The sequence below is a fragment of the Durio zibethinus genome, chromosome 13 (genome assembly GCF_047325235.1).
Source record: "Durio zibethinus cultivar Kanyao isolate XHJ-2024 chromosome 13, ASM4732523v1, whole genome shotgun sequence".
Classification (NCBI taxonomy): domain Eukaryota; kingdom Viridiplantae; phylum Streptophyta; class Magnoliopsida; order Malvales; family Malvaceae; genus Durio; species Durio zibethinus.
This window is the reverse complement of record NC_143174.1, coordinates 8627730-8641326: the sequence shown is the minus strand read 5'-3', so window position 1 is coordinate 8641326 and position 13597 is coordinate 8627730. Positions and strand designations below refer to the sequence as shown.

Here is a 13597-nt window from a genome sequence, read left to right as displayed (position 1 = left end):
AAAAAACCTAAAAAGCTAGCTTAAGGTAAATTCATGCTGACTTACTATAGAAACAAAGCCAAATTGAGACACATGAAATAATATCTTTTACCTTTTTTGCTCATCCTTTTTTTTTTATAAACATAGATTGTAGAATGGATAATGTTGAATAAACTTCTTGTAACCTGTAACAGGATGACTTCCCTATCCTAAGGGCACTAATGTTGAAAAATAAAACTCAAGGGGTAATATTTTGAAATTTTCAATTTCTTTATGGTGTGAAAGGGCTATCATGTTGTTTGGTCAAGGGTCACCCATTTTTTCATGACCAAAAGAAATTTGGATCTTTTTAACAGGCTGATTTTTATTATTTCTTTAGCTTGGGTTTCATGTTCCTACATTTGCATCATTAGATTGTTTGTCGAATAACAAATTGTTATAAAGACAATTTTCAAAGTTAAATTAATTGACAAATACTTCACAATGTATTCATTAATTTCATTCAATGATTAATTTTGTGCCATTGAGAAGATTTTTTTTTTTTTGGGTTATAAGTAACATTTGTCAAATCTCAAAAATAAAGAAAAAGATTTTAAACTTTTAACAATGTGTAGAGATGACTAGTTTATTGTTGGTGTCAAGCTATTATTGAAGGGTAAAGGTTTGAAACTAAAGGAGATAAGAGATCGATTAAGGACAAAGGCTGGAGATTTGATATTTAAGTTAATGCTAAGAAGAAAGAGAAAGAAGGAAATCTAGAGAAAAAAAAAGTGTTGAGAATTGATTGCCCATATTTGGGAGGAGAAGTGATATTTATACTTGAGAGATGAGGTAACTAGATTTTGGTGATCCTAGCTCATGGAGTTAGGTATAAGGCTAACAAGGTTGACTCATCTTGACATGGTAGGAGGGCACCTAATAGGAGAATGGCAAGTTAGCATATTCACATATTGCAAGGTGAAATGTAAAGCTAGCTAAGCTAATGTGCACTCTAAGAAATAAGGTCGACAGTAATGTTAGCTTGGGCCAAATGATTAAAATGGCCATAGTCAATTATAAGTTATTTTCCTATGGAAAAAGATCGTTATACCCTTTGACAATAAAATGATCCTAACATTCTATCCCCTATCAAACAGTCTAAAGGTTTGGACAAGTATAAGATCAAACTACTCGATTAATTTTGAGATTAGTTTTTTTTTATCGAATGTGGAATTTTTTACTTGATTCGAGCTAGGACTTGAGTATCAATTTCTTAGTGATGTAAGTGGTCCAAAGTGCCGACATGATTAGACAACATTTATGTTCTATTCAAAGTGGATATCTATTAAAATCTTAATAGCCTTAGCTTTGTTTGATCAAAGCTTAACTCTTATTGAGGTCATCTAAGTGGTTGACTTAGTGGCCTTTTGTTCATCCAAATTAGTTGTTAATAATGTGTCTAGGGTAACACTTGGATGTTTTTAAAGTGAGGTTCCAAATTCATCTTAATCAACATTTAATGAGGGGATAAAAGCTTTAAATGTAACTAGGGCAGTTACTTTGAATTTGAATGATACTTTGAATTTGGAAGAAGAAGCTGAAAGGTTGTCTTCGGACTTTAAAGTGTTACATGGCTAAATTTGAGCTATTTATACAATCTAATTATTACCTATATAAACCCTTATGAAAACTTCATTTTTTCACTTTTACTTTTAGCCTTCTAAATTTTTGCTTTGTGTCTGACTTGTTTCTTGTTCTATGTTTGACTTGTTTATACTTTTTTTTGTTTTGAGCTTCCTTTGTTTGCTTTCCTTTTACACTTCAAACAACCAGGTACGTTTTCTTACCTTGTTTAACATGTCTTTTAATAGCTCATATTTGTCTAACTTTAGTGTAGAAGTTAAAAGTGCTAACATCGGTTAGGATTGGAGAAAGGTTTCTAAAGATGATGAAGTTCTTTTTATCATTTCAAGAAAAGATTATAGCCATGCTACCTTTTGGTTAAACCATTTGTTTGAAGCTTCTAAGAAAAAAAAAAAAGATTGAGGATAATATGTGAGCTTGGGTTGAAAAAGTCATCCATGGGATAAATCAACTTTTAGTAACTCTAGACACCAATATCCATAATTCTCTAGTTAATCCTAATAATTTAATTCATTTCATGTATTTTCCTTCTTTTAGTTTAATCTTTTCTATTTCAACCCCTTTTAATCAACCCCTTATACCTCTACCCATTCTTTAAGCCAAGACTTTTTTCCAACTTAAACCTTTGATGATTATTCCTGGTGCCTAAACCATAATTAGGTCTATTTCAAACTTTGACTCGAGTAGATGTTAGACTTTTATTTTGATTCATCATCTTCTTCTAAGGTTAAGGAAGTCTTTAGCATCTAGTAGGTTGACGAAGAAGAGGGTGAAGTTGAAGCTAAACCTCATGTTGTAACGAACCTTATTGTTCAGCTATACAACCATTGTAAGCATGTAGCTATTCCTAATGAGGTGATGAAAAATTTAAAGGGCCAAGTTACTTTTTTGGATTGTCCCAATCTATACTCCAACTACCATGTAATATCTTTGAAAACTAGGTTTGGCCTTTTTGAGAAGTTTAAGGTAGATGAGCCTAGCATTAGTGATCGGACGATTGATTTGAAGGAGCCTGATAAGATTTGGGTTTATTGGGATGCCATTATGGCTGACCTTAAGTTCCTTTTACATTTTTTTTTTTGTTGTTGAACTTTTATTAGTGTTTAATTTAATTATGTGGCAACTCACACCTAATATTTTTATGTATATAATAGGTTACATAATTGTTTGTGAATAGTTAGGTCTTTTCCCTTCAGTAGGTTTATTTAGGGAATTTTATGCTATGAAAAATCATCCCTATGAGAAGAGTTGGTACTATATAATAGTTCAACTCTCTAAGAGAATTCTTACTAATTGCCCAAAATCAATAAAGACTTGGAAGGTTCTTTTTTTATGTAATAAGAAGATCAATAAGGTGTGAGAAATGAATCATACCTTGAGCATCTTTGAGGAAGCCAACATTGGCACTATGACTACTGACAAGCTCGAGGGCTTATAATATAATAAATGATTTTGTCTACCATAAGGCTTTAGTTATAGATGTCTTGGGGCTTACTTCCCTTAGTGTTCTTAAAAAGATTGGATTTGGGGTAGCCATTTAGCTATTTTAATTCCTTTTCATGATTTTCATAAATTGTTTTTCTAACTCTTAATTCGATTTTTAGTTGCAATGATGGTAGGTTAGGCTGGTTCTTTTGCTTTAAAGAAATCCTTTTGGTTTAGCAAGCCAAGTATACCTAATTAACTTCAAAAGACAAGAGAAAGGGTAAGGCTTTTTAGCCCAATCTCAGCTTCTTAAGTCAAGCATCATGATTACTGAATAGCCACCTTAACATTTTTAGACCAAAGTTAAGTCCACCATAGCCATGGCCAAGCTCAAAGAAAAGTAATGGTTGTGGAGAGGTCATCTAAAAGGTCGAGGTTTGCTGATCTTGCTTCGATCAATGTGGTTTTTAATGCTTCTATTATTGGGGTAATTATTCCATAACCATGGAGTTTGAGAAGGATGACAGTGCCTTTGATAACCCCAAGGTGGCTAAGAGGATTGGCCACTATACCATGAATCAAAATGGTATGTTTTTATTCAGTCTCCATGATTTTTAACAAAAAAGTATTCAAGTATTTTTATTTTTATTTATATTTTAAGTTTAAGTTCAGTTCTTTTGTTTTTGTAGACTTTAATCAACTCTCTAAATCTGTTTATCAAAATATGGTTCAGAACATCTTGTACTTCTATAAGGCATTTGCTTATTTCCTCAAGATATGAAAAAGTATACCAAGGATATTAATACCTATGTAGAAAGTAAAAAGAGGCTTAAAGCTGTCAATGCTAACTTAAAAAAGAGTACTGATGAGCTTGGCTAAAAATAGGAAATGTTGACAAGTAGCTTAATGACATGTCCTTACAAAAAGCCATTATTGACTTTCTTCTTGAACAAGTTAATCAAAAACTTAATGATAAAAGACTAAGCTATACCTCTTAAAAAGGGACTTTAATTAGGCTAAAGAGGCTAAGTAAAAGGCTATAGAGAACTTTATCTCATCTAAAAACTATTGCGATAGACAAATAAAGTTTGTAAGGAATGAAGTGTTCGATGCCTTTAATTTATTTTTAAAGGAATTCAAGTTTATTTAGAAAGATCTTGACCTCCTATGATAAGCTTAAATCAACTTAGGACCAAGAAGGCCATGGATGATGAGGGAGAAGAATAGGACGAAAGCAATAGTAGCAGGATAAAGATGAAATAGAGATCAATCAAGTGGTTTTTGGTATTGCTCCTAAAGAAGTAGTTGTTGGGGACACTTTTATTGTCATGGTTTTGGTTGAACATGTTGAAATGGAAAAATAGACTTATGAGTTTCATATTGAGGAGGGATATTACTTGCCCCTTAGAAAAAATGTCTTTTGTTATCATCTTTGTTTGTTTTCATTCTTTTCTTTCTTTTTTTGTAAGAAAAACTTATATTAATGAAATTTCAATTTCAGTTCTTCCTTATCTCCATATTTGTTTAATGTTTAAGATAATTCATTATTGTCCTTTATTCTTTAAGTTTGGTTTAAATTGATTTACCTTCTTTCTAAGATAAACCAAACTTTTAGTTCAATTTTTAGTATGTATTATAAGATAATGTAATACTTAATGAGTTCAGGTCAAACTAGTTTCATGAGATAATATTAGGGAAATAATCATTCTAAGTGTTCTTATAATGTGTTAGATATTTCATTTCACAGATTAGTCATTGCATTAATTTGTCATAGCTCAAACTTACAACTTATAGGTCAAACATATATTTATGAGTCTAGAGAGATAAAGTAGAATTATTGATAATAAATTTTTCAAATTGTTTGTGTTTTATGTCCTTATGACAGGGCTCTCATTTAGATTTTGCAATCTATAAGCTTTAGGTCAAGTAACTTCTTTCATAACCTAAGGCCTTTCATTTATCTCTACCTGATGCTAATTTTCCTAACTACCAGGTCTCTTTTAAGGATTTCATTTCATCAAACCCTTTTATTATAGTAGTTTGAACCTTTTATTGGTAAGCAGTTATTCTTGTTAGGATTGAGTCTTTCTGTTTTTCAGTCAGATCCAAATTAACTCTTAAAGTTTTTTCATCTCTTATGTGACTGTTCATTTGTACATGGAAGCTTGGTAGATCAATCCCTATTGGTACTATGGCTTTAGGTCAAAATACAAGATTAAATGGTGTTTATTCAGTGGGGACCTTGGTGGTGGTTCTTAAAGCCTACGGTAACCTAAGGAGCTCTTTGCCCCATGTTCCTTTAGCATCATCCAGCCTCTTTTTCAGGCTTCTAAAATGGCTTTTTGAGCTACTTTGGCTTTTTCATTTAATTGAGGATGAGCTACCAAAGTAAATCATAGGTTAATATTGAGGTTAAAACACCATTCCTTAAATTTAAGGTTGTCAATTATTTTCCATTGTTTATTATTAGTGACTGAGATAACCTAAATTGATAGATAATGTTTTTTATACAAAGTTTCAACCTAGTTTTCATAGTAGTTGCTAGTGTTTCAAGTTCTAAACACTTGGTGAAATAATCAATTGCCACCAACATGTACCTCCTTTTCTTAGGGGCTAGGGTGAATCACCCAAGCATGTCCATCTTCCACTACATGAAGGGCTAAGGGCTTACTATAGGGGCAAGTTTGGTTGAGGGCTTTTGTTGAATATAAGCAAATATTTGACATTACCTTTTAATTAGGTTGGTTGCATCGTTTCTGATCGTGTGTAATAGTATCCTTGTCTTAGTGTTTTGTATGCCAAAGGTCAAGAATTGAGGTGACTTCCACATATTCTTTTATGAATTTATTTGAAAAACATACTTTGCCTCTTCTTCATTTACAAATCTCAAATATGCAAACTGAAGGATCTTCTATACAATTTTTCATTAATAAAGGCATATCGATGTGCCTTCTTCATTAGGACCTTAGCTTTAATCCTATCTTCGAGCAGTTCTCTTGATGTTAAGTAATTTTTAATCAGGGTCATTCAAAAGTCTTTTTCTTCCTTGACTTGTTCAACCTGTTTTTCATTTGTACTTTTCTTAAGCTTTTCCTTCTTTACTACTTTGGCAGGGATGTCTGACGTAACTTTCGTTACTAGTTTGGACAAAATATTAATAAATATATTTGTTGACCTTGGTACCTTTTTCACCTTGACTTTTTGGAATAAAGATATGGAAGTTTTGATTTTTTCTATGTACTTCTTCATGCCATCTTTTTTGGCATTGAATTTTCCATTTATTTGGCTGGTTATTAGTTAGGAATCATTGTATTTGATGAGCTTTTTAACATTTAGATGGGCAACTAATTTCAGCCTGACTACCAATTGATTGGTCAATTCTGCAAGTGTATAGGCCATATAAGTAATAGTAGTGATAGGAGTCAAAGTATTGTTTCCAAGAGGACTGGTGAAGAGATCCTAGCTAAGTGCCTATTATTGAGATACTCTATTTAAAGTTAACTCATTCAAATATAGTAGGCATCACTAATCTAAATTTGAAAGGAAAGCATGAACAAGAATTTAAATTGCACAAATCGAAACTATGCTAAAGCAGTTGTAAAGAAAGCATAACATGAATCATAAGCAAACGGTAGATAAATGGTATTTATTGAAAGCAAACGACAAATAAAAAGCCATTTCTAAACTAATGAACATGAATCATCATTAACTTCAATTACTTCATTCAACATTGATGCATCATGGATTGACTAATGAATACAACTAAAGCAAAATCATGAATATGGGCTAATCTATAAAAATTAGCCTAAGCTAAGTTCTTTCCTAATTATGGTTCTAAATGCAAGTAATATATCTTTCAAATCCTTGTATTAAATCTAATGATGTCATGTAGAACATGAAATTCTAAAATAAAGATCAATAAAGTGTAATCATGTTTCATATGTTTGCCTATCACATTTCTCTCCACTAATGTAGATAAACACATGATTAAAGATCATTTAAGGCTTTATAAGCTTGTAATGAAATTTTAGGGTCATGGTATGGTAAAATTCATTTTAGGCTTAAATATCCTAACAATGCACAACTTTCATAAGATCATTCAATGTTGAACTAAAGTTAAGAGCTTTTCTAAAGAATCACCCCCAAAACTTAGATTTTCTCATTTTTTTCTTTTTTTTCTTTCTTTCTTTCTTTGCTATTTCGTCGCTTTATTTTTTTTTATTTTCTTTCTTTCTTTTTCTTTTCTTTTTGACACTTTTTTTTTACAAGCTCTTTTTAGCTTGTTTTTTTTCTTTCATTTTTTTTCCAAGTTCCACCCTTCCTCCCTAGTAATGCAAAACTCAAATATGATACATAAATGTCCTGATGCATATAAGGTAAGAAACCAAAAAATAGGAAATATCAAATCAAGGCTTGGGTTTAAAATATGGTTTTATATTAAAGAAAGGTATCATTTGGTTAAAAAAGGGTGACTACGGAAAAATTAAATCAAGTTTAGCTTGAACGGCTCAATCGATTCAAAGATTGCCTATATCATTTCCCTAATCATGTGTCATCTAGGATTTCACTTCAAAAGATGATTAAAACAAATTCTAGAACATGAAACACAACTTTAAAGACCAATGAAAAAATATTTCATGCTCATATAATTAATTACCAGATAAAAAAAGTACAATTCAATGATCAAACTATTAAGTCACAAATGAAAACTCATATTTACTAAGTTATTAAACTTAAGCATCATCTCATATTTCACGCAATATTAAATCTTTTCCTAAAGCTATGTTCGTTTTCAATCTCTACCTATCATTGATTTCATGAAGAACAAATCAAAGAAAGCATACTAATGGTTCAAGTTACAACAAGTCAAACTCAATTTTAAGGTAAAAATTAAGGAAAATTTAAAAAATTTTGCAAAAATTTTGAACAATTTTCCCATAACCCAAACTTAAAAGACACATTATCCTTGATATGTAAGTAAAAAGAAGTAAAGCACAAGAGAGGAATAAGGGAACTCTTCTATCATCTTGAAAGAATGGTGATAGAATGTAAAGTGCAAGTGTAGCCGAATCATGTGCTTCTAGCTTTTAGTTTTTATTCCACCTACAAAATGAAAAAAAAACATCTACAAAAGAAACAAACATCAATATGTACAAGGAAATATAAGCAAAACAACAAAATAAGCAAATGATTGAAACATGAAATGTAAAACTTGGGTTGCCTCTTAAGAAGCATCTATTTAAAGTCAGACTATGCAAGTAACTTCAACACTATATGTTCATAGTGATCACTTCACACTTGATTGCTGAATCCAACCATTTAAGGACCTTTCTCTTAATTATCTCATCCAAAATAGGGTCTAATGGTGGATAATGTGGTCAAGTAGAAGTAAAAGTGAATTCATCAATAAAACCTTTAACTTTACACTTAAAAAGACTAAGATAAGTAGGTTTGGCTTTTAACATCCAATCAACTAGAAAAGTATCAACATTGATCATATCATATCCTTCTTACATCTTTTCCACACCTTCCATCCTAGAAGGATTATGATAAGCATGATTAAGTTTAGTTTTCTTAATGACTAGTGAGTCAACAAACATGGATATCGCCTTGTCAATAATTAACCCATCACTCTCTTTCTTAGATGGACTAAGATATGTAAGTGTAGGTTGAATCTCAAAGGTATTCAATGTTTTTATGGCCATGTCTAGAGTAGAAAGTATATTAACTGAAGGTATAGACTCTAAATGTGCTAAAGCATCTACCCTAATGGCTTGTTCTTCAACTATCACTTTTTTCTCTTATCATTATCATCACTTTTAAAAAATTCTTCAAAATTTTTCATCCCCATTAGATTATCATCCAAAGACATTGCAAGCATAAATGGTGTACTAGTGGAAGGATTAAGAACTTTAAAAGGAGATAATGACTCAGCTAATGGCTCAATGCTACAAGAAGGCTCTAAGGAAGATGTAAATGCATGTACAACATGAACAGACTCTAAATTCTCACCTACACGCCTATTAGCAAAGAGGTTTTGGATAGTATCACCCAAGTTCTCACATAAAAAACATTGTTAATAACTTTATCAAGTGCATATACTCTAGACCACTCATTGGAGTCATTAGGGAATTGTCAAGCTTTGAAAACATTAAAATAACTTTCTTGTCCTTGACTATTATAGACAACTCTCCTTTGTAAACATCCATAAGTGCTCTATTGTAGCCAAGAAAGGTCTCCTTAAAATCAAAGGCATCTCTCTATCTACTTTCATGTCTATAACCATAAAATTAATAGGAAATATGAATTTATCCACTTTAAATAGTACATCATTTATAATTCCTCTAGGATGCTTCAATGAACAATCAGCTAATTGTAGAGAAATAAAGGTAGGCCTTACTTTATCTATGCCAAGCTTCTTAAAAATAAACTAGGGCATCAAATTAATAATAACACCTAAATCATATAAGGCCCTATCGAAATACATGCTACCAATGGTGTAAGGAATGGTGAAACCACTAGGGTCCTTGAGCTTTATAGGTAACACTTTTTGAATTACTGCACTATACTCACTGATGAATGCCACTATCTCATAATCTTCTAATCTCCCTTTTCGGGTGATAATATCCTTCATGAATTTGGCATAAGTAAGCATTTGCTCTAATGTATTTGCAAAAGGGATATTGATATGAAGCTTCTTAAATACCTTTAAAAATTTAAAGAATTGCTTTTTCTCTTTTTGCTTTTGGACTCTTTGAAGGAAAGGAATATAAAGCCTAAATGGTTTAACTTTAAATGGAGCAAGCCTAGAGAAACTAGGTATTAACATCTGATTAGGCTTAATCATCTCACCAACCCTTTTACCTTTTTCTTTCTATTGAACTTCAACTTCCTCCTTCTCAACTTTAAACTCCTCCATTACATCTCTAAGTGAAACCTGAATAGGATCATTAGCTAAGTGCTTACCACTTCTAAAGGTGATTGCTTTACATTGTTGTTTCCCTTTTCTCCTAGAATCGACTTCAGTGTTACTAGGTAAAGTGTGCTAGGGTTGGGTATTAAGGAGGTTAGCTAACTAACTTATCTATGTCTCAAGGCTCTTAATGGATTTAGTTTGATTGTGAAACATAGTGTTTGGGTTTGCATAAAGTAAATTTGAATCTTTATTAAAGAGCTTAGGAAATCTTCTATTAAAGGTTTCTTTAAGAAAGTGGTATAAGTTGATATTTAAATGTGTTTGGATGTGGGCTTTGCTACTGATAAGAATTATGATGAAAACCAAGGGGATATTGTATTTTGGAATGAAGAAGTTGCGAAGTAGCATGTGCAGAATGGATAGGAATAGAATTTTGATTATGAGTTTGATTCTAGGAAAACATTGGATTACTTCTCTATTCAAGATTGTATGTGGAAGATTAAGGGTTATTGGCTTACTTATTATTCTGACCTAAGTAGTGAATACCCTCTGATTAAAAATTTGCAACTACACAAAATTGTATCAAGTAATAAAGTAATAAGTAAAGTTTGTTCCCATGGAGACTATAATAAAGAGAATTAAATACAAAAATTGAATACCTTTAACTATATTAAAAAAATAAAAAATTAAAACAATTACTAAACTAATATGCAAAACTGAAAATTCAATAAATTAAACTACTAACTTAATATGAAAAAAATACTCAAAATTAAATAGCAAATTAATTAAGCAAAATTAAATAAATAGAATTAGATAAACTAAAATTAAAACTTACCAAAGTAGCAATAAACCCGAAACAAATGAGAAACTAAAAAAGAAGAATTTAAAAATTGAAATTAAAGATGTATGCAAACTAACCTTAAACCAAACTGAAATTGAATGCACTAGTAAATGCTAAACCTAATTATTAAGAATGTAAATGAAATAGAACTTAAACTAAACGAAGTGGTAACAGTAAGGAAACAAAATTATAAAAACAAATCCAATGGAATATTGAAAAGCTGGAAATCAACTCTAAACAATCAAGCAATAAAAATAAAAAAAAAAAACCCAAAAGTAAATTGCAATATTTAAAAAAAAAAAACCTAAACAGAACTACCATGAACTAAATACTGATAAATTAAAGAAATATCCTACTGTTGTAAACGTAATAATTAGGAACTAAAAAAAAATTAATAGCTAAATTTTTGAAGCATAAATCGAAACTTGATAACAGAATTGCTAGAACCAAATTGAAGCTGAAAATTAAAGAATTAAAACAAGAGTTCAAAGTAACAAAACTGGATTGCATTAAATGGTACTCAATTAAATTGCAAGAACAATATTGAAATTTAATTGAAAAGAAATTGAACTAAATTAAAATAGCACAACTGAATTGAAATTTAAAGAACTAGAACTAAAAATTAACTTGCAAGAACAAAAAATTAAAAACTGTTTAAAAGAAAAAGAAGCTTGAGAACTTAAAGAACTAGAACAAAAAAAAATTAAAAATGACTAGAGATAGGTTGGTCTGTTACTCTAACCATGCTCTTCGTAAATCTAAACTTAAGCTAGTTATAGACAAAAAATATTGAAGGTGGTCCGACTGTCATGAATTTGTGAAGAGATGCGAGTCTTCTTGAATTTCTTTCATACAGTTTCAAGTTGAACATGGACTTTTCAAAACCGAGACAAACTTTTCTCATATGCAGCTCTAAAATTACTGAATTTTCTGCAAAATAGGGATCCAAGTGCTGCTATGTTCCTTCCTTGCCATCAGAGACCACTTTCATGCAACGTCTAAATCCTTATTCAGCCACGTAATTATCCTCTTGCTTTGGCTTCTTAACTTACGCCACCTCCTACTAAAACTATTGCAAGTTGAATTCAAGACAACCCCATGCAAACGTGAATTCATTAGCCTTTTTTCTTTCCACGCCAACGTCTATTAGAATTAGGAGTTCAATTCCAATTTTACTTCTTCCATGCAGCCTTGGTTTTGTCTCAATAAATATCCAGCAGCTTGCTTCTTTTATGCTTTGACCTGCCCTGTAAAGACCAAAAATTACTTGACTAGAAACAGCTTGCATACAGCCCATACTTGCCCTCAGCTTCAATAAGTTTTTCTACCTTCTTTCTTCAACTTTTTATTCCAATTTTAACTCACGAAATCAGAATTTAAATGCCATCCAATGTTGCAAAAATTCAGCTAAAATTCAGCCATAAAAAATTGCAAAATCTGACTTCATTTCGTCCCAAAAGTGACGCTAAAAACATCAGGCTGTGTAGCTTCAGTGTTAAGCCAACTTTATGCATCCAGTTGGCTCCAAATTTAACTCCTTAAATTAATTATTTGAACTTGAATCTAACTATTCAAATGCAGCTCCAATTTAGCTCCAATCATCTTCAAAAAATCTTCAATTGATCTTCTAAATTCAAGTCTTCATAAATTATGCATTCGATCATCAAAATCAACCAATTTGCATTGAATTTCTTCTTTTTCCAAATTTCTTAAAATTTTCCTACACCTAAACAAATTAAGCATTTTTAGGAGTAAAAATTGAATTATTTCATTAAAAACATAGAAAAATTCATACAATTAAACACTAAAACAACTCTATTTTATAGAGTTATAACTCTCAGTCTAAGCAAGACAAGAATCATGGGTGACTAGACTAGGCTCAGTAGGTGTAAGTTTCATGTTTCATGTTCATGTTCATATAAGAATCATGGGTGACTAGACTAGACTAGGCTCCCCTACAAACTTCACAACAAGTGAATGGGCTTTGAGTAGGTTTTGGCTAACTAGCCTAGGCTCAGTAGGTGTAAGTTTCATATTCATGTTCTCAAAGGCTTTGGCTAAAGATTCTGTCTTAGCACTTAAAGCTGTAAAATCACTAAAAGTCATACATTCTTGAGGTTTTCTTAAGATGCTACCTCTTATTAGACTATCGACAATTTATTGGTTGTCATATCCCCAATCAAATCATAGGCAACGTCACAGGTCTTACTCTTGAGAGCACCAGCACAATAGCATCTAGAATAGTCCTAGTAGCAACTATTAACCCATTATAAAATATATGAATTTTTAGCCATTTCGGTAGTCCATGGTGTGGACACCTCCTCAAGAGCTCTTGGAATATTTCCCAAGCCTCATACAAGTTTTGAGTTGTGTTGGGCAAAGGTAGTAATATCATTACTCATCTTGCCCGTCTTGGTCAAAGGAAAGAATTTAGCTATAAACTTCTGTACCAAATCATCCCAAGTTGTAATTGAATCCGATGGCATGGAAGATAACCAAATTTGGGCTTTATCTCTAAAGGAAAAAGGAAATAACTTAAGTCTAATGGCATCCTTAATAACACAATTATTTTAAATGCGTCACATATCTCTAAGAAATCCCATAAGAAAGCATCAAGGTCTTCACTTGCATGACCACTAAATTGTACTAAAGCTTTGGATCATATGGATGAATGCTGATTTAATCTCAAAGTTATTGGCTTGAATGGCTGGCCTTCTAATGTTGGGTTGGAAACCATTAAAGTAAGGTACAGCATAATCCTTACAGGCTTTAATGTCAATTTGTTCGGCCATTGTGGTAGGTTTAACTTGTCT

At 31.4% G+C, this 13597-nt stretch overlaps 1 protein-coding gene and 1 non-coding gene across 2 annotated transcripts; one reads left to right on the top strand and one right to left on the bottom strand.

Annotated features, from left to right (window-relative positions):
• Positions 1 to 8893: 8893 nt before the first annotated feature.
• On the bottom strand, positions 8894 to 13351 carry LOC149515299 (uncharacterized; the record flags this gene model as incomplete). The annotated part of the gene is made up of 2 exons (XM_089742413.1): positions 8894 to 9379; positions 13142 to 13351. Coding segments are annotated over 2 exons (384 nt in total), but the record flags the coding sequence as incomplete, so codon positions are not given.
• On the top strand, positions 13085 to 13189 carry LOC149515300 (small nucleolar RNA R71). Its single transcript, XR_016327187.1, has one exon. It is a non-coding gene; the product is annotated as a small nucleolar RNA R71 (small nucleolar RNA).
• Positions 13352 to 13597: the final 246 nt, after the last annotated feature.